The following is a 26249-nucleotide window of genomic DNA, read 5'->3' as shown; positions in this document are numbered from 1 at the left end:
TGTAAAATTTAATTTCAAAAAAATTCTGGAGGTTGGAAGGAGGAGTGATCAGGAGAAGGTATTTACTCTGTTCTAAATGCTGAGTGGAGGCTCCCCCTCTCCCAGTCAAAGAAGGAGAAAAGAAGTGAAATGGAAGGGCGAAGAAGCAGATGGACTGTCACAGCTAAGACTCCTAACATAAAAGAATTGCCAAGTTAGGTCAGCATTTAGATTCAGCAGAAATATCAGCAGAACCAGCTCCCAGAAAGTACAGAGGCAGAAAGAGATGGCAGAGTCAGAGATGGAGAAAAAAGTGGAAAGAATACTGGGACTCCCACCCTCTGTCCATCTACCTTTAGCACACATCCCTCTTTTCCCTTCTTGCTGGAAGAACAGACCCAGTCAAAACTGGCTGCATCTGAGACCCTAGTCACACTCCTACTACACAGCCCATTTCTGAAAATTTGGGAGTAATCTCCTCCTTATCAACTGAAAATGAAATGGGCTGGAAACTACAAAAGAATTGCAAATTCGGATGGTGCTAAAGAGTTCTAATTAGTAAATTAGGATTAGAACTAAGGAGTCTCCAAATTTAGGCAGGTCTTTAACCTAGAACAGGTAGGAAAGAGGCAAGATGTACATCCACAGGGATCTCTCAACATTTCTTGTTAACATACTGGCACATCCTGCTTTCCCAAGACCCCCTGCTCCTGACTTATTTTAAGGCTAATTCACACACACACACACACACACACACACACACAAAGTTATTCATGAAAGAGACATTAGAGTTCATCTACTCTAATCCCCTTCATTTAATAAATGGGAAAACTTCATAGACAATACAGTTTGATGGAAAAAGCAAAAATAAAAATAAATGAGAACTAAACTAACCCAGAAAAATTATACAGTCCCACAGAGAGTAAGTGATAAAACCAGAGCCAAGTCTACGAGCCTTTTTCACTCTGTGGCTCTCTTTCACTTTCTTTAGTCACCAGTCCTGGTGTTTAGTCTCAACCTCATTCCTCTTGTTGCAATACAATCCCATTACTGCCTTGCTGCATCCCTAAAGAGATAAGAATAGGGTATACTTGTTCCACTCAGAGGTTCAAAAGACAACTATTCTCTCCCCGTCTTTTCCTTTTGTCTCCAACCCCCACCATTCCCAGGCTCCTTCTCATTCCTCTCCTTTTCAGCTTCTAAACTGCCCCCTACCCCTAGGAGGCTCTGCCTCCTCACTCCCCTAACCCCACAATCCTTTCCAACAAGCTTTGAGTTTGATAGAGACCAAAAATGATGCTTTGGCAGCAGGTGACGGATGGATGTGATCTGCCTCCTACGGGAATGCTATTTAAAGGGGCAGCCTCACAATCCTCTCCTTCCAAAGTGACAAGAGAAAAGTCTGCTCCTCAATCTCTCCAGAGCTGCAAACTCAGCTCAAGTTAACTTCTGACTTCCTCAACCTGCAACCTGGCCTGCTGCTCCTGCTTCCTATTCAAGTGGGAGGGAGAGTACTTGACAACTCATTGAGGTGTGGGGGCTGAAGGGGGATTCATCTTCATCTCCTTTGATGACAGGTACTTAGGAGAAGCAGGAGGCCCTGTGGGGAGGAGGACTGGAAGAACACTCTTCCCCCAACCGCGTGAGTGCATTTCAGCCATGTGCCAGCTTCTTTTCAAAGTCAAACTTTGTTGGAGAAGAACTGATATAAGTATGAGGACCTAAGGTGAAGGAAGCCTTGTCCCTAGCTGAGACCTCCTCCCTCCTGGACCCTGGTGTTCACAGCACAGTTGTTCCCTTCCTGCAAAGCAAAGCGCTTCAGGGCATCATCCCCTTGCCCAGGCCCTGGACCTTATACACCTTGTTATTTTTGTTTGTTTGTTTGGTTGGTTTTTTTTGAGACAGGCTCTCGCTCTGTTGCCCAGACTGGAGTGCAATGGCATCATCTTGGCTCACTGCAACCTCTGCCTCCTGGACTCAAGCGATCCTCCCCAACTCAGCCTTCCAAGTAGCTGGGACTACAGGTGAGAGCCACTATGCCCAGCTAGTTTTTGTATTTTTTTTTGTAGAGATGGAGTTCGCCATGTTGGCCAGGCTGGTCTCAACCTCCTGAGCTCAAGGGATCCCCTGACCTCAGCCTCTCAGAGTGTTGGATTACAGGCAACAGCCACCATGCCCAGCTAATTTTTTGTATTTCTGTAGAGACAGGGTTTCACTATGTTGCCCAGAGTGGTCTCAAACTCCTGAGTTCAAGCGATCCGCCTGCCTCCCAAAGTGCTGGGATCACAGGGGTGAGCCACCACACTCAGCTCCTTCTGCACTTTGAAGTTGGCCCACCTGCCAACTGGATTGAACACCATGGCAGGGGAGGCAGTGTTTCTACTGTCCAAACAAAAGGGAGCACCTCTGCAAGTATCTTGCCCCAGGCCTTGTGGGAGGGATAATTCCATCTTATTGCTGCAAACAAGTTAATGGAGACTTTAATGAAAACACTGCATTAATGAAAATGCTGAGGCTAGAACCTACTCTGTGCCTGTAAGACAAAACAAATGGGGTGAGATTTCTGATATCCATTCTTTACTTCCTTTGGGCCTAAGTAAAGCAAACTTACAACTCGGACACAAGTTATTGTGTGGGAAACAACTTATTGTGTCCCAAGTTGTAAGAGGACAGAGACACTCCTGGTAAAGGAAGCAAATTGCCTGAAATACTGATGGGTCCTGTTACTTCTCTGTCCCTTCACCTCTAGACGTTCACTTTTTGCTTCCGGTGGTAAAGGCCATCATGTCCTCACCTTCTCCAATTTGCTCCTTCTAAGGTCTCTGGATTCTAAAAACCAAGTCTTCCCTTGTGAAGAGGCAGACCGGGCAGGTAGAAAAGGTCTAGGACTGAACATCAGACTTGGGTCCCAGTTCTAGTTCTACTGCTAAACATGTGACCTTCATTCAGTCATTTAATGTTTCTAAATCTGTTTTCTGACCTGAAATAGGAAAGCCTTCCCTGGCTACCTTGCAGAATTGCTATAAGGATGTCAAAGCACTTTGAAAAAGTGTAAGTGGTAGGGAAATATGTGTGTATAATTATATGTTTACAAAAAGATATATCAAATTACAAAATTTTAGAAATAGAGAACATATCTGTGTTACCAGGGGATAGAGATGGGGAAGGGGGTTGTAGGAGGCGAAGCAGGCATGGCTATAAAAGAGCAATATGAGGCATCCTTGTGGTAATGGAACTGTTCTGTATCTTTTTTAAAATTATTATTTATTTTTTGAAACAGAGTCTCGCTCTGTCACCCAGCCTGGAGTGTTATGGCAGGATCTCGGCTTACTGCAACCTCCACCTCCCGGGATCAAGTGATTCTCCTGCCTCAGCCTCCTGAGTAGTGGGACTACAGGCACGTGCCACCACACCCGGCTAGTTTTTATATTTTTAGTAGAGACGGTGTTTCACTATGTTGGCCAGGCTGCTCTCAAACCCCTGACCTCAGGTGATCCACCTGCCTTGGCCTCCTAAAGAGATGGGATTACAGGCGTGAGCCACTGTGCCCGGCCTGTTCTGTATGTTGACTGTAGTGGCAGATACACAAACCTGCACGTGATAAAGCTGTATACCTGCACGTGATAAAGCTGTATACCTGCACGTGATAAAGCTATATAGAGATAGATAATGCACACACATGAACACACACACAGAAATGAACATAAGCAAAACTGGGAAAGGAAATCTGAACAAGATCAGTAGATTATATCAATGTCAGTGATCCTGGTTGTGGCAGTGTACTATAGTTTTGCTAGATGTTACCATTCAGGGAAACTGCGTAAAGGAAAACAGAATTTCTCTGTATTATTTCTTACAAGCACAGGTGGATTAACTATCTCAATAAAATTATCAGTTTTAAAAAAAGGCATTCTGTCTGTCCTCCATCCCCCTGCAGCAACTTGTCTTGCTGTCCTCTGGGAGGCTCCTCTTAAGCAGTTCTACATGCAGATGGAGGAGGGATCTCTATCCCCTGAAGCAGAAAAGTATAAGCATATAGAGTAGTTGTTCAGATACTTCTGAGCCTTCTCTTCCTCATCAACTTTACTCTCAGTCTCACAAGACTGACACTGAATCACCCTTTAGAACATAAGGTCCTTCCCATAGCAAGGAAGGAGGACTAGCTGATGCACGAAGCAGGATTCTCTATCGCGTCCATCCTAAAGAGCAGACAAATGTTGCTAAGAAAAATCTGTGTGCTGATTATGGGTGCCAAGTTAAGAAAGTATTGACTAAGCCTGGGTCTCAAGAAATAAAAAGCAAACACATGTACAAAACCCCAAAATAGCGATCAAATAGGCTTAATGAAGTCTGAATGGTTTTTGTTGAAAACCAACAGTTGCTTCCGTTTCATCATGAAAGTACGGACATGACCCTAATTAATCAACTAGCTAATTATATTTATCAATTCCAACCACTCTAGACCTGTGACATATATGATCTGTTTCTCCACTTCTTCCTGGCAGTGGGTGCACAGAAGTGATGCATGGGGGCCACTATTTCCTGCCAAGGAGTTAAGTAAACCTAGTTTAGTGCTATCTTGAATGCCCCAGGCTCTGTGACACTTGAAATTCTAATTAGCGCAGAAAAGGGCTAAGTTAAAACAGCTTGTACTCCCTCAAGGATACCCACTCTCAGGGCCGTACAGCCTAATGAGGTCTGTGAAATTCAAGATCCAGAAGAGAAATCCCTGTCTGGAGCAACAGCTGTACCCAGGCTGACAAAAGGATTTGGGGGTTAAATTAGTCCCTCCCAATAAAAGGCAGAGTACCCCCAAAGGGTACAGGAGGGAAACCCCACCTGAGTCTGGTCCAGTCAGTTGTCATGTGACCTAGAATTGCCAGAGACTAACTGACCCTCTGCTCTGGGTTGTGGAGATAGCAAAGCAGGAGGGGTTAAAGCAAGAGAGAACTTGTAACAATGTAGCAGAGCAGGTGGGCAGTGAACATCTCTGAAGGGCACTTCCTCCTTGCCCCAGTAGGAAAGGCAGTCAAGCTGGGGGCAAAGGAAGAGACCCAATGACTCCTCGAAGAGCCCCACAAAGGAAAAGAGGGGCTCCTTTGCTGCTACTCTGCAGCAGGGGCAGGCTGAATGTTTGCTGAATACATTTGAAAAACAAAGAGAGAAGATAATGGTCCTAATGAATGTGCAGGAGACAACAGCAACTCCAGTGGGAGGATTATAAGCTCATTATGGTTTAATATGATGATTGATCATCTCTGCCCGCCAGCATTATCCTAAGAATAGTGATGAAGGTCGGAGAGGCCCATGCCTGTCAGAGCTCAAGCTCAAGTCACCAGAAGATAGAAAATATACTAGTACATTACTCCTTTTTTCATTGTAAAATTCACACAAGTGGCCCCACACCCTAACTTTTTCCATAAACTGTCCTCCATGCCCCCAGCCTGCCTCACTGCTCTACGATTTCTCAGCCCTGGATTGTTCTTCCACAGATCTGTTCATCAACTCCGGCTTCTGACCCTCTCCTTAGTGACCCCACCCCATTCCCACCCCTTGAGAAAGTGACCACAGCTTCCACTATGGCATGGGTTTAGGAAGGTCCGAAGGGCTCTTCAGTGGGTACTGGCAGGCACTCGGTTTAGGTGGAAGGCCCGGGACACCTCCCGATAGGCATTTCGAAGCAGAACATAAGGGAAACAGGACTCCAGCATGTCCAGGGTCAGGAAGGATGACTCCTCCACCACCTGGAAGAGATGGGGCCAAGAGATGAGAACCTCAGGTAGGGCATTTGTCTGTGATACCCTGTTCCTCTTTGCATAGTTCCCAGGCCCTCTGAGGCCCTGAGGTTATAAGTGAACAGGGTTCCAAATCACACCCCCCGCTTCCTCCCTCACTTGGTTTGGCTCCAGCAAGGCAATGTGGCATATTCAGCTCCATTATCATTGACCCTGACCCCCTCATCAGGACTATGTGAAGGGCACAGAAGCAGAAGGCAGGAAAGAACCACTTTCTTTGTGGCAGCATAACCTATTCTCTCCAAGTCTGGATGCTAAATCACATGTGGGTGGGCAGCACACAGATGCAGGTAAAGATGTATAAAAGTGCTAATTACAAAGCTTTGCAGCGAGAGGAACAAACACCACTGCAGGCCACGGAAGAGGGACCTGAAATTCACATGGGTCCTCTTGTGTTGGGCCTCAGTCTCCTCCCTCTCTCAGTACAGTGCTTGGGGAACAGTAAGGATGCTGCATAAAGGAGCAGGCATGATTAATTAGTTTAATTAGAAGCCTGCGTGCTGTGGTAATCCCAGCAGCCCCCACAGCCAAGCAGGAAGATAGATCAAGATGCCTGGGTAAGAATGACAGTGGGGGTGAGGGTGAAGAGGGGAGGTGGGTGGACAGGGCATGTTCATGAAGAGCAGCATAGCCTAGTGTTGGACTGAAGGGTCCCCATCCCTGAGGAAGGGACAGGGTGTATTTCCTTCAGTGCCTTCCTTATCCAAGAGGTAATGAGACTGAAAAACACACTCTGGAGAGGTGTCCCATATCCTCTGGCAATTCACACAGATGGGTTCTCCACAATATATCTGGTACTCCAAGTCCTGAAAATTCACTAAGGAAAGAGAATCTACCATATCTACTCTAACGTGTTTCTCTCTCTGAAGTCCTTTCAAGTTTTAAAATGTGTAAGATTTTCCTGTTCTCAAATACATGCACACACAACAGCTGCAAAAGAGCAGAAACTGCAGGCTGAAGGAAGGGAAATCTGCTGGTAAAACTGTAGCCCTGATGATAGGTTAAATATCAAAGAATTTCTTGCTAGGCAAGACTTTCAAACACTCAGCCGGGAAAGAGATGAGCTGTCTTCTCCAAGGTGCTACCCTCAGGTACAGGGAAATGAATAATGACTTCAAGTGAATCCACTGGCCCAAGACTTTCTATTCTCCATGAAGCACAAGAAAATAACAGGGCTCCCAAGTAGCAGAAGTTTATGAGAGTGGAAACAGCCCTAGAATGATGACCAAGAAACTTGGGATCTAGTCCCAAATCTGCCATATATTTTAGGGGAGACCTTCACTGTCATCTTTCCCTCCCTATTCCTCAGTTTGCTCATCTATGACTTGTAAGTACTGGACTAATTGCCAGGATCTGGTCTGGTTCTGGCATCTAGGATTCCATGATTCTATAAGAGCCGCGTCTTTCCCCAGGAAGCCTGTACCAGGAACAGACTGGCAACACTGAGGCATGGCCCAGGCTTGACAACCAAAACAGGAAGACCCCGGGGACAGAAGTACTGGCCAGAATTTGAGGCTACATGAGTAGCCTCTCAACTCAGAATACAGCTCCTTCGCCTTCAGTCATTTCTAATTTCTCTATGGAAACATTTGCATTTAAATTGCTTTGCAGCAACTAGTCCCTCTAGTTTCCCCCTCCAACAAAAAGTGCCTGATCCTAGCTCTGTTCCTGTCACTCTGTTGGCCTCATTGGAAGGCCAGAGGGGCAAACACTTTCCACATTTTGGGGTGTTGGAAGGGGTCTAAGCAGAAGGAGGTAAGAATACAGGGGGGTAATACAGAATCACCTCCAACCTGACAGGGGTGAAAACCACCTGAGGAAGTGAAGAGTCATGCCAAAATCATCCAGAACCTAAAATGATCAGCAGACAGCGGGAACTAACATTTGCTCAGCATCTACTACGTACTAGGCACTTTCACGCATAATATCTTATGAATTCTAACCACTCTACCACAAGGATTATTACCCACTTTTATGGACAGAGAGCCGAAGTCTCAGAAGGGCTCATTGCTTTGCCAAGGCCATGCTGCTGCTCTATGTATTGTGCCCCACATAGCCCACCACCACGGGCACTGTCCTCACTCTGCCCTCATCCACCTCCTCTGCCCTCCTGCCTCACCACACACATCCCACACAAACACAACCACCCCCATGTCCATTCTCCTCTCTATCATAATCCTTAACCAGCCCAGCCTAGGCCTTTTTCTAGCTGGAGAAACTAAGGCATAAATACCACTCAGTGCCTGTGTATTTCAAGGAGACCTGGAGAAGTCCCAGGAATCCCTGGCCCCTAGCATTTCTGGGCCTGGGACAAGAATACAGATGGAGGTCCACATATCATATGACTAATTAAATCAAGCTAACGAACTAGTATATTCTAGCTTTCAACCTTCACAATGCTCCTTTGTAGTCTTATGGAAGCCCAGGTTTGAATTAAGAATTTTTGGACTCCTCCAAGTTCTGCACCAGAACAGGGTGAAGGGAAGAAACAAGCTTCTGGCCCAGTCCCTCTTCTCCTCCCACCCTCAGGTAGAGGGATTCTGTGTGCACTTGTAGACTTCCTTATCTGCATATCTAAACTCCAGCCATACGTCCCTTGGGCACTAGAGATACATCCACCAATAGGACAGTCCGCCTCAGTAGGAAGAAGTTTAACACAGGCCCTACAAGTGGGCTGAAGCTGCTTAGCAAAGTATTCTGGGGCCCCAGATACCTCTCGTATGGGCCTCAAGGTGGCATACAGGCTCTACCCCTTCCCTTTGGCCAGAGGAGGGCCCCAGAACACTCTACTAGAGGAGGGCCCAAGGAGGGCCTTTTAAACACTGGGCCCAGGGCAAGAGCCCTTCCTGTCCATATCTAAGTGCATTACTAACATGGAGAATCAGAGCAAAAGAGTGAGTAAGAGTGTTGAAGAGGGAAACAGGGTCACGAGGAAAAAAACTTTTAAAGTTAACTGAGTCAGAGTTCCCAAAACTTTCTGCCAGAGTAGAGAGAAGCCCACAGCTTGGGAAGCAAGGAGAAGAGACAGCAGGAACTGCCTGATTCATGGCCCACCAGGCTCCCTGCCTTACAGCTTTTCAGCTAAAATCCTTTCCCTGCTCTGAGCTCCCACCCCTCAACCTCTGAGTTCAGCTCTGTGTTACCCAGCACTCTTTTCATAGTACTCTTAAAGACAAGAAATGCAGTGGTAGAAAATTGTCAAGTGAAACCAAACTTGTACCGACAGGTAATTACCAAAAAGGGGCATAGCCGCCGTACCAGGTCAGACTCGGGAACATTGCAGGACACGGGCCCAGCCAGCTTAGGGGCCAGGAAGGCTGTGTCTTGCAGAAGTCCTTGAAGACTCTACTCTGGCATTATAGGACAAGTTTAGAATGTTAACCAGAACGTGAGAACTAGACTCAGAGGGTTATGCAGAATTAAGTCCTTAGTTAATGCTTTTGGGTGACGATAATGGCAAGGATGCAAAGACCCTGAAGAGGAGTCTCCCTCTGGCCCTTCCACTGCCTGTTCTCAGAACAACTGAAATAAGATACATACCAAGCGCATGAGCAGAGAAATGGATTCTCGATTTCTGGTTTTAAGCTTGTCAGTCTCCTGGCCCAGCTGCAAGAGGCTGACAGAGGCCACCTGTAAGGGAATTTGTAAAGCAGATTTTTATAGAGGTCAGTATCAAACAGCCTCAGGCTGCAGGAAGGTAAGAAAAGATCAAGGAGGAGAGTTAAGAAGTGCTAGAATATTCCTGAAGACTCAGGGTGAAAAAGTGGCAAATCTCCTAGGTTTCAGAGATACATGCTGCCTGTAAGCCAGCCTGGATCTCATGGACCGCCCAGTGCAGACAACAGGTTGCCAGGAGTGCTAGGGGGAGAGATTACAAGGGGCAAGGAAACAACCTAGAGCAAAGGCAGGTGATGAATGCCAGGAGATTAACCTCTCTTTTCCTAGGCAGCCTCCAGACATCACTGTCATCAGGCTGTTTACAACTGACTCCCCATCTGACTAGAGGCAGTGTTGAGCCTCTGATTCAGACACAGCGTTCATGGTACTCTCCAGTCAACTCCCAAATGGCTGTCATCTCCATCATCCCCAAACCCCCAGCGGATCAAAGAAGAAACATGATTCATTGTTATCACAGGCCCAGGTGACCTGCATTTAGCAAACAAAGAGGATAAAAGGGAAGGCAAGGGAAGGGGGATTCCCTTTTCACCCCTTCTCAGAGATCTGGTGTGAATCCTCTTTGCATTTAAGATGCTCAGAGCCAGGTCTATCTGGTTGGGTGCCTCAGCTTAAATAGAGACACTCCAACCAAGCTTATGATCCCTGACATGTACTTCTCAGGATGAGGGTATAATTCCTGAGAGAACAATATGATCTGCTGTGTTTCCTCCTGGAAGGAGACAGAGGTCCTGGTTCTTACACTGGGGCCATACTTTGCAAGAAATAAGCTCTCTGCTACTGAGGATGCTCAAGCAAGCAGAGGGGAATGGACCATGTATCAGAAGTATATGAACAAAATTCCTCCATGGGGGATGCAGAATGGAAAATTCTAGGGCCTATTCTATTCTGAGTTTTCCTAGAGGTAAAACTAAGATCCATGGTGAGAGTTACAGGGAGTCAAATTTTGGCTAAAATTTTTAACATTTTTTTCAAAGAAATTGGATACGACCTACAGTGGAATCTGCTGCCTAATTGTAAGTTCCAGTCCCTAGAAATCTAGACCATTGATTCTAGTGAGATCCCCAGACAAGCACCATCAAGATTACCTGGGAACGGAAATGCATATTTTTCAGCCCCACCCTAATCTACTAAATTAGAAACTCTCCAGATGATTCTGATATACATTAAAGTTTGAAAAGTAGTCATTGACCATTTGTCCGTACAGACTTAGAAAGGGCCTTAGAGATTATAAGACTCAGTGTCTCTACAACTTTAATGTGCATTTGATCTCCCAGAGGCCTTATTAAAAACACAGAGGCCTAGACTCACCCTACAATATTCTAACTCAGTAGGTCTGGTGTAAAGATCAGGAATCTGTATTTTAACAAGCTCCCCAGGATATTCTGATGCACATCAAGGTGCATGCGTTCGGTTTAATCTGAATTCAAGGGTTCAGTTTAATCTCCCTGTTTTATTTATGAAAAAACTGAGGCCCCAAAAGCTTGGCACTTCAGAGGTCACACAACTACTTAATGGCAGATCCAAAACTAGAACTCAGACAATGATCTTTCCAAATATTCAAGCAGAGGCTGAAACACCAGCTGTTAGGAAATTTAGAAGAAATCCTTGCCTTTCATATAGTAGATTCTCATTCTTTACTGAATGAATTAGATGGGAAGTTAGACTCAAAAGCCTGTTCAACGATAATTGTCTACAGATTTAAGTCAAACCAATTCCAGCCCTTTGCAGTCTTCCACTCTTTATAACCTAGACCCACTCACCACCAGAAATTCCTTGAGGTGAGTTTCAATATTCTTGTTGTACAGCGTGAAGAGGGCAGCAGACACCTGGATGATGGCTTTGGTCAAGCAATGAATATTGTTGTTGTAACCTAGGTTATTAATTATATAGATGGAGAGAAACAAAAGGAAATGACAAAGTAAGCCACTCCAGGATGACCCAAACTGGTAATTTCTCATGTTTTCAGGCTGAGCCACCAGTATTTGACACCAAAAGGATGAGAGGGCATTTTGGGATTAGAGGCATGATATTCCTATGAAATCTTATTGAAATCGAATTATGCATAGTTCATTCTCTCATTCTCAAGTGTGGTGTTTTGTTTTGTTTTGTTTCATTTCGTTTTGTTTTTAAGGGTAGCGGGTGTTTTTTTTTTTTTTTTCCTTTTTTTTTTAAGACAGGATCTTGACCAGGCGCGGTGGCTCACACCTGTAATCCCAGCACTTTGGGAGGCTGAGGGGAGTGGATCACCTGAGGTCAGGAGTTCGAGACCAGCCTGACCAACATGGAGAAACCCCGTCTCTACTAAAAATACAAAATTAGCCTCGCATAGTGGCACATGTCTGTAATCCCAGCTGCTCGGGAAGCTGAGGCAGGAGAATTGCTGGAACCTGGGAGGCGGAGATTGCAGTGAGCCAAGATGGCGCCATTGCACTCCAGCCTGGGCAATAAGAGCAAAAACTCCATCTCGGGGGAAAAAAGGGGGTCTTACTCTGTCACCACGCTGGAGTGCAGTGGCACAATCATGGGTCACTGCATCCTTGACCACTTGGGCTCAAGCCATCCTCCTACCTCAGCCTCCCAGGTAGCTGGAACTACAGGCCACCGTGCCTGGCTAGTTTATTTATTTTTGTAGAGACAAGGTTTCATCACATTGCCTAGGCTGCTCTTGAACTCATGGGCTCAAGTGATCTACCCACCTCACCTTGGCCTCCCAAAGTGTTGGATTATAGGCGTGAGCCACCGTGCCCAGCCTTCAAGTGCTTTTTGAAATATAACTTTACACCCAAGTCAGAAATCTATATTTTCCAGTGTCTCTGTCTCCTCTCTCTATCCCAGGACACTAACTTGAATAGCACTGGTCTCTCAAACCTACCCCTTACTTACCATCCTTCTCAATGCTATAAAAGGAAGAAGGGTCAGTGGCAAGGAGTGGGAGGGAAACTGCCAGAAAGATCAAGAGCAGGCAGGCCACCTTATATTCCTCCTCAGGAGATGAAGTATCTGGTGAGAGGGAAAAAGGAAAAGAGGAAAAATGAATAAGGTCAGTAAACAGGAGTTATCTGTTACCGGGGTCCTACTTCACAGAATTGCTGTGAGGATCACACGAGAAAATATCTATGAAAACACTTTATGAAGCCCTATGGGCAAGTTATTACTTAATTTTCCTGAAGAAACAGGACTAGCATCCACCTACAGTGAGCGGCCTGAGTCCAGTCCTGGAGGCCTCCCTGGTGACAGGGCAGAACTTTCAGCCAAGGGCTCTGCTGATGTACAATGCAACCCTAGGATGCCTGTCCACTGCCTGATGGAGTGGAGAGGCAGGAAGAAGAGGAAAGATTCTCACTCACCTTGAGACGAAGAAGAAGGGTAAGTCTGGCCATTTTGAAAGGCCTTAATCCTAGCCCCTTGGTTCATCCTGTTCTGAGTGCATATAGGTATGAATGCAATCAGAGGAAATGTGTAATGGAAAATATAAATGTCAAGTGTGACATGGGAAGAAATAAACAGTGTCAAGTTGATTATGTGGAGGGAGAAAGCACAAAATCACTATGGGGAACTTGGGTGCTATACCACACAACTCACTATTTTGTATTGTTCTCTCATTGTTTCATTTGCATTAATCTTATTTTCCCAACCAGATTGTAAATGCCTTTGAGCACTTGCTGAGCACCAAGCAGACTCTCACTTAGTGCTTTTTGGCTGATTGGTAGATCAACTAGTTGAAACCTGAGGATAAATCTAAATTGACTATGTAAGTATTTTCTGAAGGTTAGGGTCCTTCCTTTGCTCTCAGCTTATATCCTCTGAATATATAATCTCAAATAAAGCCTTCTTTGACATTGACATTTTTCCACCCAAAATAAGGCCCAAGCCCTCCTTTCCCAAATCATGCCCCCTTTCCCCAATCTTACCAGCTTTCAGATTAGCAATGGCAGCCACCAAGGCTGGGTCAATGTCACAGCCCACACCTGCAGCAGATGCCAGCTCAAAGATACTCAGGGTCACCTGGAGAGAAGAAAACAGCATTCTAAAGAGGATTCGCAGGACATAACAGCTTGACAGAGGAATGCGTAGCCAGGACTTCTTGATCACAGATTTGATTTTTTTAAAAGATACTTTTATATCTATGCAGAGAAAGACAGAGAGAGTCTCACTATATTGTCCAGGCTGGTCTCAAACTCCTGGGCTCAAGAAATCCTCCTGCCTGAGCCTCCCAAAGTGCTGGGATTACAGGCATGAGCCACAGTGCCCAGCTAATCACAGATTTTAAACTTTCTGGTTTATTATAATATTTTCTATATATTCCCTTCATAGCTCTCCCTATCCTACAGGGGGGAAAAAAAAAACTTTAGGACACCCCATAGTACAAATTTACTTTTTCAACTTCATTTTCCTAAATACTTCCTTCATTCGGTGCTGCCGGGATAATTTATTCAGTGTCCCCAAACTACAACTTCCTCTCCCATACTCTGATTCAGGTGCTTCCCTCTTTCGAGGGTCCTTTTCTCTCCTCTATTTATATATATATATATATATATATATATATATATATATATATGTTACATCCATCCCTTAGATCTCATCTTCTCTGTCAAGCCCTACCTGATTACTTCAGCCCAAACCCAGCTCTTCCCTCCTTAACGTTGGTACCACTGACTTAGCATTGATCACACACAGCATCTGGTGTTAGTTATCTTTTTAGATAGAATGCAAGACTCATCTCCTTATCTCCCCAAATAGATAGTGTTTTTAAATCTCATGGCATAGTGAAGGAAGAAAAAAGCTTTGAAGTGAGACAGATCTGGGTTCAAGTCCTAGCAACACCACTTACTAAGTGTGTGACCTTGACTAAAAGTTACTTAACCTCTTTGATCCCTCATTTTCCCATCTATAAAACTGGCATAACATTTACCTCACATAGTTGTTGTGAAGATTAAATTAGACCACATGTGTAAAGCATCGACCCAAGTGACTAACAGAGAAAATGTGATGCCTTTCCATCCTCTTCCTTTATCTTAAAGCCAGGAGTTTTGCATTTCTCTTTATCTTCTCTAGTGTTTAACATAATGCTGAGCACATAGAAGGCATTCAATAAAGATTGATTGATTGATACCTGACTCTCTCATTGTACTTACAATCAGGTTCCCAGGACACAGCCCCAAGCCCCTATTCCCATACTAAGTCTCTAGACCTCTTTTTAGATGTAAAAAAAAAAAAAAAAAAAAAAAAATGTTTTTTGAAAGAACAAGGATAATTGTTTTAATACTGGACAACTAACTATCTCATGCAAGTAATCCCACAGACTGGCCAGAGCGATGGCTCATGAAAGTGGGCGGATCACTTGAGTCCAGGAGTTGGAGAAAAGCCTGGCCAACCTGGTGAAACCCTGTCTTTACTAAAAATACAAAAATTCGCCAGGTGTGGTGGCATGAACCTGTAGTTCCAGGAGGAACTCGGGAGGCTGATGCATAAGAATTGCCTGAATCCAGGAGGTAGAGGTTGCAGTGAGCTGAGATCCCACCACTGCACTCCAGCCTGGGCAACACAGCGAGACTCTGTCTCAAGAAAAAAAAAAGAATCCCACAGACATAACAACATACACACACTCTGCCTGCGTTACTGACACAGAAGCCAAATCTTTGCCACCTTCTTTTCTGCCCTTATTTAAATCCCCTACTGCCTAAATGACCATTTGTGGAACCATGGCCTCGGAGATAAGGAACCTGGTTCATGAGGTTTTCTGCGGGAAGAAAGGGATGGTTGAAGGGATTTTATTTTTTCTTCTTCTAATCTTCTTGCTCCTCTGAGGCAGTAACAGCATCTCTGATGGACCGGCCATCCTCCCTCTCTGCCCCTACCTGCTTATTTTCACAGGCAGGCAGAGCCTAAAGATTGGAGCTACCCAGGAGATATCAGCTAGACAAGCTCCTGACAGCCTAGAGCATTTGGACCAACATCAGCAGCTGCCAGAAACCCAGGCTCAGCTTAAAATCAAAGATCTTTCAAGAGGGGCAGCTATCCCAGTGAAACACTGCCCCCATAGTCACTTGCCCCTCATGATTTTAGGAAGATATAGGGGGAAATTTCACAATTCTTTTGATCTCAAAGTAAGGAAGATTTTCTTAACACATAACTTTAATTCTTCCTGCTAACCAGTTTCCTCTTTTCACAGACCAGTCTCCGTTAAAGGAATCAATTATAAGAGAAGGAGCCTGCCCTATGCATGTGAAGGATTCTATTCCTAGGCTTTAGCTGTATTTCCTGCCATAGCATACTTCTTAGTTCCAAATGATTCAAAAGACAAGATGACTCAAAAGTGGGAGATGGGTGGGAAATGGATGCTTAACTTATATTGCCTGCGGAAGCCCTTCTTCCTCTCACCATCTCCTGTAGTAAATGGGAGTCTGAGACAGGTGATACAGACATAGAGGAACCAGAAAGCTTAACAATGGGAGGAAGAAAAGGACAGGAAAAGAAAGACTGAGGGCAGGTAGGGTGGGTGGGAATGAAAGGAACAAATCTTCCTACAAACAGTACCTAACCTCAAGACTAAAGAGCGGACTTGTTTTCATGTAGTTTATCTAATTTACACAGTGCTCATGTCAGGTGAAAACCTACAGATACTACCCCAGGTCTTACCCCTTCCCCTCCAGTAATGTCTCCCCAACCCTCACAGTGTCTCCCAGCCTCCCACTTCTCTACATCCCCCTACGTCTTGCCAGCTCTGCTCTTTCTCTCCAAGAATATTCATCTGACCAGTTTTCCTATTCGAACCCTCGCCCTTATCCCTGTGGTATTCTTCAGAACCCGCTCTCCCTTACAAGATCCTAGCTACCTCCTTTTCAACAACAAAAGTCTCCTAATTAGATTCTACTTTGCACTCCCCCATACCTTGATGTCTGTGTCTGGAGTGACAAACTCCTTCAAGCACTCAATGGGACCCATAAGAAATGGGCAGTGGGAGGAGAAAACCTGAAGGAAAGAGAAGATAAATGAGTCCACAAGACCATGACCAGTGCCTTCAAAAATAGGTAGAAATAAAAAAAAGGAGGGGCACTCAACTTACATAAGAACCTAGCCAGCTTTCCAAGCCATCCCTCTCCTTATGCCTCTAGGTTTCCTAAGCTCATTTATTCCCAGGGATCTTCTAGGATCTCTGCCAAATTACGCTCCCTCTTCTCAATGCTCACCAACCCCTTCTGAAGCAGAAGTTAAAACTGATTCCCGCAATACTTCCACAACTTCTCACACCAATCCTACCCGCAGCGGTATCTGTGACTCTGTGATAGACCCCTCCCCACCAACTCACCTCCCGAAGTCCCTCTTGGGCCATGGCCCTGAAACTGAGGATAACCCCAATGATGGTCATGCGCTTTAGCACATTTTCAGCCCCTGAGGAGAAAGAAGGGTGTTAGAAAAGAGAATTTAGGACATTGGTGATGGTTTTGATTCTACAGGCCCAGCCTAGCCTCCAGATTCCTGAAAACCCCTGTCATCTGCAATGTGATTCCATAGCTTCTTCTCACTGTAGGTGAAGAGGACGCTTACCTGTCAGCTGGGGCAGCAGAGAAGCCATCAAGTCCGGCTTGCTAAAGTTGGATCTGATCTGAACAAGTATGTCCATGTTTTCCACCACCAGCTTCTGCAGCCCGGGAACACAGAGACATTAAGCAGGAAAAGAAGAGACCAATGTTACATCTTCCCCCGCCAGTCTCCTATACCCATCCTCTTGTAGGACCTTTTTCCCAGGGGCTTGTTTCCATAGTACCTTCAGCTCCACAATCTGAGAGGTTACATGCCACATCAGGTTTTCACTCAGGAACTTCATGCCATAGGGGCCCAGGAGTTCAGCCAAGGCCCGCATCTCTGGAACAGAGTTACAGAGGCCCCAGATGGGACTCAGAAGGCACTGGAGCATTTGTACAACAGCTATAGGGTAATTTGAACATTTAAAATGTTTTCCAGCAAGGAAAGAAAATGAGAAGTCAAGGAGCAAAAATGGCTAAAATCCTACATTCAAGTGACAAGTCTGGCAAGTCTATGGGACATTTACCCTCTCTCCACCGGTACTCACACCAAGACTTACCACAAATGATAACTAATTACTTCACTTTCCTATGAGAATCTACACTTTCCCACGTCCCTTTACATGACACTTGGGTTTTACTCTTGCTGTACTAGCTATACTAGTTTTATTAGATGTAAGACCTTAAGTCATTGAACCTCTCTGAGCCTGGTTTACTTCTCTGTAAAATGAGGATATGAATATCTGCCATGAACAACTAACAGAATTGATGTGAGAGTAAAGAAGATATATTATAAAAACTTTGGAAAATATATGGATAAGGAATTATTATGATGATGTTATGAGTCCTCTGAAGTACGTGGCATAGGAAGGATCATCATGGTTTTACAGACAAGGGGGGGTTAAGTGCTTGTCCAAGGCCACTTAACCACATCAGGGGCTGGTACTGGAAGCCTAGTGCAATGTCTTACTGCCCCTTACTGCATCCCAGCAGATACAACTATTTCCTCATCTAAGATCTGATGTTTTTTGTATGTTTTCCCCTTTACTTCCCTTACTTAGTGTCGCACTGTCCAAATTTTCCTCTCCTTAAGCTACCTTTTCTCTTTTCATAATCAACACACATCCCCCAGAGTCTCAGTTCTTTATTCCTTTAAATCTTTCTTTTCTCTAGTCAGTCCCAGTGCTTTATCCCTTGCCACCCAGCCTGCTCTGGCCCTTTGTGAATTAAATAAAACCTGCCTGGGGAAATCCCATTTTAGAAACACTAGTGACAAATTCAAATAGGCAGGAGCTCTAGCTATGATCTCTGGCTATGGGCCATCCCAGCAGGGAAAATCATGAAAGACCAGAAGTAACAACAACAAGAGACCAGTAGAAGAAAGGCAAGTTTAATATTGCTCATAAGAGTTCAGAGAGAAATCGAAGTCAAGGCTCCACACTCAAATCTTTCAAGGCAGGACCAGTGATCTCCACCTCCATCAATGACAGAGGAAACGGAACTGGTCACAGCCACTGACACAGAGCCTTGTCCACCATAGATATTAGACATTTTTAGAGTCAACCTGTTTTAATAGGAAGAACTGAGCTGAGAACTATGAAGGGATTTCCTGACCAATCAACTTGGATATTGCCACAATGGCTGACAGAGAGGAATAAGAGCTGAATCGCCATCTGGAGCTGACGGAGAGGAGACACACTGATCTACCAGTTTGGATCTGCCAAAGCTCCTTACTCCAGTCTTCTCTACCCTCAGCTAGCAACCCTAGGGCATCCTTCTCTTTCCATCTATCTATTTTTGCAGTAGCATTGCCCCATCACTATGGCAACCCAGGGAAATTGGGGTGGGGGTGGTAGAAGGGGGAATCAGCATTACCTCCTGCTGCTTGTCATTTGTCAGCAAGACCTAAAGCTGATTTTAGAGGCTGCCTACAGTTTGTGGGTAGAGTTGATGAGAAGGGGACATCTGAAACCTGCAGCAGGTAAAGCGTAGGGTCAGCTTACTGATGGAGGCAGGGTGATGGGAAGAAGACAGAATTGGAAAACAGAACTGTGTACTTTGGCTTTCTTAGCACCCCCCAAAGAAGAAGACCAGAGAGGACAGCATCACTGGAACATCTTCTCCCTGTCCCAGATACTACGCAGCATCCCTGATTTATATGGAGGTGAGAGGAAGGAGAAAGAAGTGGGATAGTTCATGAATTAGTTGGTAGAAACAAATCTATTAAAAAGGATCTCTATGGTTTCAAACCCTCTTGAGAAAGGGAACGGCTTCCCATCTCATTCACTACACACTCCTTACCTGCCTCCCCCTGAGACACAAAAGCACTTCTAGACACTGGAAGGCAGCACTGTACAGCACTTAAGCCCCCAGGTCCTGGAGTTTGACTGCCTGGAGTTGAACTCCCAGTCTTACTATTTATGAATGTGTGGACTTAGGCAAGTTCCTTAAACTCTCTGTGTCCCAGTGTCCTCATCTGAAAAATGGGAATAAGTGTATCTATTATACCTCAAGGCTGTTATGAGGATTAATTGAGTTAATATGCATAAACACTTAGAACTTAGCCCACAATAAATGCCATGTATCATCTCATCATCGTTATTATTAAACATCAGCAATCCAAACACTGACTAAAACTCTAAAATGTATCCCTAAAGAATAAGATGCCGGCTGGGCGCGGTGGCTCAAGCCTGTAATCCCCGCACTTTGGGAGGCTGAAGCGGGCAGATCATGAGGTCAGGAGATCAAGACCATCCTGGCTAACATGGTGAAAACCCATCTCTACTGAAAAAAATATATATGTAAAAAATTAGCTGGGTGTGGTGGCAGGTGCCTGTAGTCCCAGCTATTCGGGAGGCTGAGGCAGGAGAATCGCTTGAACCCAGGAGGTGGAGGTTGCAGTGAGCCAAGATCATGCCACTGCACTCTACCCTGGGCGATAGAGCGAGACTCCATCTCAAAAAGAAGAAGAAGAAGAAGAAGAAGAAGAAGAACAACAACAACAACAACAACAACAACAACAACATGCCATGACAGCAGACCACTGTTTAATAATTCCAAACAGCAGAATGTCCTCCTTACACTTTATCCCTTACCCTTTACTATTAGGTTGATGCAAAAGTAATTTTTGCAATTACTTTTCACTGCAAAAACCACAGTTACTTTTGCATCAACCTAAATACATGTCCTAGCCTTTTATTCTCTGTGCACTGAAGGAATGGCTCAGCTCCTTGAAAAGAAGACCAAGCCCTGGGCTCACCAGAGATGTCAGAGAACTCCTCTGCACTGAAGTTCTGCTCCCCTTCTCTGGGCAGGCTGACGAAGGCCTGCATGGCTGGGGAGAAGATGATGGTCCCACTGCTTGCCTGTCTAAGCAGACTTTCCAGGTACCTACAGGGTTGGCCAAGAAAGCACAGATTAGGGTCCAATCCCCTCTCCCTACCACCACTCCCTACTACTACCACTGAGCTCAGAAAGAAAAACTCTGCAAAAGACTGGGGTAGGGAGAAGAAACTCAAAGATGACAGTACAGTGTTCTAATTAACACCCCAAGCTGTTGGATCGAAAACAACTGGCAGTACTGGAATTCCACTTCACCTCTAACCTACAGGATATTTTGCTATACTGTCAAACACAATAGCATGCGCTCCCCTCCCTCAACCACTGCTCTTTCCCACAGCCGTATTCCCCTCACCCTTACCCTCTGTCAGGTGAGACAGGCTCAACCTGGCAAGAAAAAAAGTCACTGCTTAATTAGACTCCTTTGAAATATACTCTGAAACCTCCTGGGCAAAGAGGTACCCTGTGAGCACAGGTCATCAGTCTCCAAATAGTTCCTCCTGACCTCTAGGCAAACTTAAAGGAGCTGGGCTACAGCCAATGTGGGTAGAGGAGGGCATGACCAACCCACCTCTTCCAGGCACTTGCTGTGGGTCTGTATTTAACAGACATCACAAGCTAACCGCCAGTGGGCCAAACCCAGTCGAACTTTTTTTTTTTTTCCTTTGAATTTATGCTGAAAACAGTTGACAGGGAAAGAGGGGTTGAATCACCTTCTCTGGTACCTATGGGAAAATTTTTGTCAAAATTTGAAACAGATTTTTACGTAAAAAATAGGGATTTAGCAGGGCAGCAATCAGGTGGAGCTAAGTGGTGGCCGTTCCCTTTAGAGGGGTTATTCCCTCTCCAACTCCTCAAAGTCACTGCCTGGCCCACGTGGCACATCCGTTTACCTTTCCTGCCTGGCCCCAGTTGGCATTCGCATTTGCAAACTTGTGTCCCCTTGTTCTGGGGGGTTCTTCTTTGCAGCCTGTCGCCTACTGAGCTGATTTTGGGTTAAGAGCGCCACCCAGTGGCTTGGGGAGGTAGGAATCCAGCTCCTTTCCTTAACATGTCAAAGGAAACATGCTGATTCCCACTTTCTCCAGTTGCTGGGAGGAGGCCCCCTTCTCTAGTGAGAACAATAGTCACATCTGGGGACGAGGAGACGTTCCAGAGAGATGGTAGTAGGCAGATGATTTTCAGAAGGAGAAGTGAGGGCAAAAAGAGAAATAAGAGAACTTTGAAAAGAGGAAGAGAGATCAGTTGAAACTGAAACAGTAAGAATCCAAAAAAAGAAAGGTTAAGAACTGGATATTAGAGGAAAAAGGTCAAATAACTTCAGGGTAAGCCGAAGGATGTTCCAGTGAAGGTAAGAAGGAAACTTCGTGGTGGACAGAAGGGGATCTGGGCTTGTCTCAAGTTGTCTCAAGCTATTGCTCCATTCCTCAAGGAGAAGCAACCCTCCATTTGGGGGTCTATGACCCTGGGAGCTAAAATGCTCAGGCCCTGAGGTCCTACTGTGTAAAGGGAAAAGTGCCAACACAAAGTAAGGCGGGGGAAAGCCTAAGCAATACTGACCAGTTTGTGTAGAGAGTGGTGACTGTCTGCTCCCCGCAGGAATCCAGTGGTTGTGTCTGCTGCAGGAGGGCATTGCGGATGACTCTGGAAGCATCTGCACCCAAAAACTGGGCCAGTGACTGTATGAAACCAACGTATGCTTTGACTCCTGCCAACAGCTCAGAAGGCCGTACGATCTCCTGGGTCGTGGCATTGTAACCAGTCAGCCACACAATGGCTCTAGATGATTTAAAAAAAAATTAGAATTACAATCATAATGATAAATACAGTAACAATTGTTGAGTGTACATTGTCTTCCAGGTGCTGTGCTAGGATTTTACTACACATATTATCTCATTTAAACCTCATAGCAACCTAATGAGCTAGGGACAGTTATTATCCTCATTTTTATAGATGAGGAAACTGAGACACAGAGATAATAAATCATTGCTGAAGACCACACAGCTGGCAGTGGCCGAGCTGGGACTTGATTCCAGTAATATTTGATCCGTAATTACTATGCTTTTCTTCCTCCTCTGGAGAAATAGTTCAGGTAGTAAAAGACCTGGGCTCTCTAATTCCATCTAACTCTACCTGAGAGTTCACACCCTCTGCATTCTCAGTGCCAGTATTTATCTTTTCTCCTTGAAAAGAATTAGTTCTAATCACTGTCAGAAATAGAAAACCATGCTTAGAAATCCTTGGAAGTATATTATAATCCCGAGTAGCCATGACATGCCAGGGCTGAATAAAGATCATGTGTGGCTGGCATGCAGCTATAGGCAACATTAGAGAGGGTAGAATAACTATCCACACTACATTATTGTAGGGGCACACCAGCAAGACCCCTTACCACTGGACCCCCAACTCCTTTCAAAATATCTTCCCCAGGCATCTGAGATTTCACAATTAGAGTTAGTCCTCTGACTAAGGACTTTTTCCTTGTTAAAATGTAAACCACAGAGGAAAGAGGTAGTTTTTTGTTTGTTTGGTGTTTTTGGCAAAATGCTTATGGCAGGGGAGATGATGGGAAAGGGGGGCTGGTCTGTTCCACAAATGAAAGGGAAAAGACTCTCAAGTACCACTTGAGGGAAAAATAATACAGAAGGGACAGACTAAGGGCAAGGCTAATCTAATTTAGAGTTCACACTGAGGCCAAACCTCTAGGCCAACCTTAGGGCATTGGGAACAATGATGTCAGTGAAGCAAGTATCAGAGATTATCTGGTAAAACTTGAATATCACACTCATGCTGCTCCAGGGCATGGAAACCACCACCAGCATCTGAAGGCTTGCACGTGGGCCATTATCAAACTGTCATCTTCCTGACATTGTGTATGCAACTGAGACACTTTCTTCCTTATAGTTCATGTGTATGTAATAAAAACAAACTAATTTAACTTCACCCAAGCAAAATCCTAATTGAAAAATAAATTTGCTTCTCTGACAATCAAAACATAGACTCATAACTGGTTTCCCTGCTTCTGTCCTTGCCCCCACTAATGCAGCCAGAGTAAAATACTGAGTCAAGTCTAATGATTACAGCTTTGCACAAAACCTGCCAAGGCTCCCCATCTCCCATCTCACTCAGAATAAAAGCCGAAGTCCTTACAATGACATGTAAGTGCATATACAATCTGCGACTTTTCTGACCTCCCTCACTTCACATCCTACCAGTCTCTCCCAGGCTCATAGTGCTGCAGACACACTGTCTTCCTCCATGTCCACTGAACCTAGAAGGCATGTTCAAACCTCAGAGCCTTCGCACTTGCCGTTTCCTCTACCTAGAATGCTCTTTCCCCAGTAGTCACATGCCTGGCTTTCTCAGTGTCCTCACAGGTTCACTGAAATGTTACTTTCTCAAGGAGGCCTTTCCTGGCCACTCCATCTAAAACTGCAACACCCACTTCTGCCACCACCACCACCACCACCAGCACACATACTTCCTATCTCCCTTTCCTGCTTTATTTTTCTGCTTGGCCCTTATCACTACCTAATCTACTATGTATTCCACTTTCTTGTTTTGTTTATCTATCTTCCCCACTAGAAGTAAGCATGGAGGCAGAGTTTTGATTTGTTTCATATATTGCTGTATAAACAGCTTTAGAATACTGCTGACACACAGCAGGTGTTCAATAAATATTTGTTGAATGAATGAATAAGCTACACACTCCAAAACAAAACACAGAAGGGTTGAGGCTTATTCATAATAATTCTTCCTCCCATTCGCCTACTTGCGGACTGTAGTGCCCAATTCCAGTGTAAGGGGCGTGCCTCTTACTTTCCGGGGCAATGGAGCGAGGGTCAAAGTGGAGGCAAGGAATGTATTTTATTAAAGCCTAACATACGTCAGGAACTTTGCAAATCTCAATTATGGGTAATTCTCAATTATCCATAAGTAAGGTAAATACCACTATCCTTACTTTACAAGGAAGGAAACTGGCTCAAATAAGCTGGATGATCTGCTCCAATGTCTTAGCTAATGACCAGGTTGTCAACACAGGTCTGCTCACTGCAAAGGCCTTGCTCATTCTACTAAAACAGTGGTTTCAATTTTGGGTGTTCATCAAAACCACCTATAGAGGTTTGGGGTTCCTTTTGTTTGCTTTTAATAGAGATGCTTGGAACCTATGCTAGACTGACCGCATCAGAATCTCCACCATGTAGCATGACCACCAGGATGAATGTAACGGGACCCAACTTTGAGGACCCCCACACTACACATAGAGGTAGATGGCACAGTATGAGGACTACCGTCCAAACAGAGGGCAAGGAAAGAGTGATACCTGTTGAGTCTGGCCTCCAGGTGGCTGCTGAGGTACTCAGAAGGGAAGATAGTATGTTCAAACACAGAGAAACTGTATACATGATTCATTGTCAGTGCCAATTCTGTCAAGTTTAGGTGTAGCTTGTCCATGCTAGAAAGTAAAATGAGCCTGGATTACAGGTCTGGCACTGTCTGCTAATGTCTAGGAAGGACGTGTTGGGCTCATGACCCAGTTTCTAGGGATACTCAGCCTAAAAGAGTACACATTGATGTAGACCTCAAAGGCAGAGGAGGAAATTCACATTGAAGTGCTTTTCTGTGCCCCTCATTCCCCACCACGACTTGTGCTCTTTTTTTTTCTGTGTCACCTTTCCTCTTTCCTTTCCTGCCTTCTTTGATGCAGTACCCAGCTGGCCGTCTAGGGCCCAGGTCCTCACTTGGTGACAACGCTGCGGTTCTTTCGGTGACTCTCAGCTCCTGGCTTGTCCCTCTCAGGCTCTCCTTTCCTGGGAGTCTGCCTCTGCTTCACGGTTTTCTTGTTCTTGGCTTTGCTGATTGTAGTGGCACAGTGCTTAGGCAGGAGCTTCAGAAACAAACACAGGTACATGGAGAAAGGAGATTTGTTGCTAAAACGGCATCTGACAGTTACAAAAAAGTTGTTGTCCATTGTTGTCTGTTATTTTATTTTTCTGCCTTCCTCTCTTTCCTTCCACGCATCTCTTTCTTTAATGGTGGCCTATTCAGAATGGGCTCACCTCTTTCAGTTTTCATAAATATCTCTGCGTGTACAGGCTCTAAGTCTCAAGATGGCAGTGTCTTTTAGGGATCAGAGCCTCACTCCCATACCCACATCCTGAGAGAGCCTTTCTTAATGGAAAAACTCAAGTATAAAGAACAAGATCTAAAAGTCCCACTCAATTATGCTTTGCAGGGTCTTCCAACATAGGAAAACAGTTATTTTTTACTAGATGGAACAATCATCTCACGTGCTACATCCCTTCCTATTCTATCTCATGAGACAATTACCCACACCACCATAGCCCTCCAAAGATTTGGAGTTCACAATGTGGCCAGCATTGTCTTTCCACTTTTTTAAAAATATCATATTTCTTGCTAATTAGCTTAAACATCACCCTGTCATCTCTTGTCTTCACTCAGACATCCCACTCAGGCATCTCCTTCAAAGTGACTGGAATTCTCTCCATTTATTCCAGAGCTGCTGAGCATAAGCAGGGCATGTCTGGAAGCTCCTCAGCTGCAATCACTCTGAGAGCAGCACAACAGCCACACGAGGAAACCAGTTTTGTTACTTTATAGTCACGCCTTCTTTTTTTAAATCCAAACTCTTGGCTGTTTCAAAAAAATCAAGTGCACCTTGATGGAAAAAGATGTGTCAACCCTGAGATTACGCAAAAGATTATCTGTCTGTAGTAGATTCTGAAAGCAGTTCCAAAATATGTAATTCCACTGGTAATGGCAATGCCACTAATTATTTACTCAGAATGTTAACTTTAGAAAGCCTATACTCATTTGGTTGCAAAAGTTCTGGTATGTGTGAACATTACTCACGTCATGTTTTAGTCATCTCTGAGACAGCACTGAGCAAATCTTTTTACCAGTGTTCTTA

General features: G+C 44.8%; 1 protein-coding gene across 4 annotated transcripts in view; it reads right to left on the bottom strand.

The window, feature by feature from the left end:
* Nucleotides 1–5192: 5192 nt before the first annotated feature.
* The window catches only part of NCKAP1L (NCK associated protein 1 like), a 46342-nt gene continuing 25285 nt past the window's right edge, over nucleotides 5193–26249 (bottom strand). For 2 of the 4 annotated variants that reach the window (XM_023210878.2, XM_023210880.1), the window contains 13 exons: nucleotides 25060–25205; nucleotides 24642–24773; nucleotides 21878–22096; nucleotides 20238–20368; nucleotides 17221–17381; nucleotides 17001–17094; nucleotides 16762–16844; nucleotides 16344–16424; nucleotides 13364–13457; nucleotides 12336–12452; nucleotides 11213–11322; nucleotides 9315–9404; nucleotides 5193–5723 (listed from right to left, as the gene is read on the bottom strand). In XM_023210878.2, coding sequence (XP_023066646.1) covers nucleotides 5592–5723; nucleotides 9315–9404; nucleotides 11213–11322; nucleotides 12336–12452; nucleotides 13364–13457; nucleotides 16344–16424; nucleotides 16762–16844; nucleotides 17001–17094; nucleotides 17221–17381; nucleotides 20238–20368; nucleotides 21878–22096; nucleotides 24642–24773; nucleotides 25060–25205 — 1590 coding nt within the window. In that variant the 3' untranslated portion in view covers nucleotides 5193–5591. The remainder of the gene's footprint in view (nucleotides 5724–9314; nucleotides 9405–11212; nucleotides 11323–12335; nucleotides 12453–13363; nucleotides 13458–16343; nucleotides 16425–16761; nucleotides 16845–17000; nucleotides 17095–17220; nucleotides 17382–20237; nucleotides 20369–21877; nucleotides 22097–24641; nucleotides 24774–25059; nucleotides 25206–26249) is intronic. The other 2 variants (XM_023210879.2, XM_023210881.1) reach the window with 2 other exon arrangements.

The sequence above is a fragment of the Piliocolobus tephrosceles genome, chromosome 10 (genome assembly GCF_002776525.5).
Source record: "Piliocolobus tephrosceles isolate RC106 chromosome 10, ASM277652v3, whole genome shotgun sequence".
Lineage (NCBI taxonomy): Eukaryota > Metazoa > Chordata > Mammalia > Primates > Cercopithecidae > Piliocolobus > Piliocolobus tephrosceles.
The sequence above is the reverse complement of the archived record's forward strand: the minus strand, read 5'-3'. Positions and strand labels throughout refer to the sequence as shown.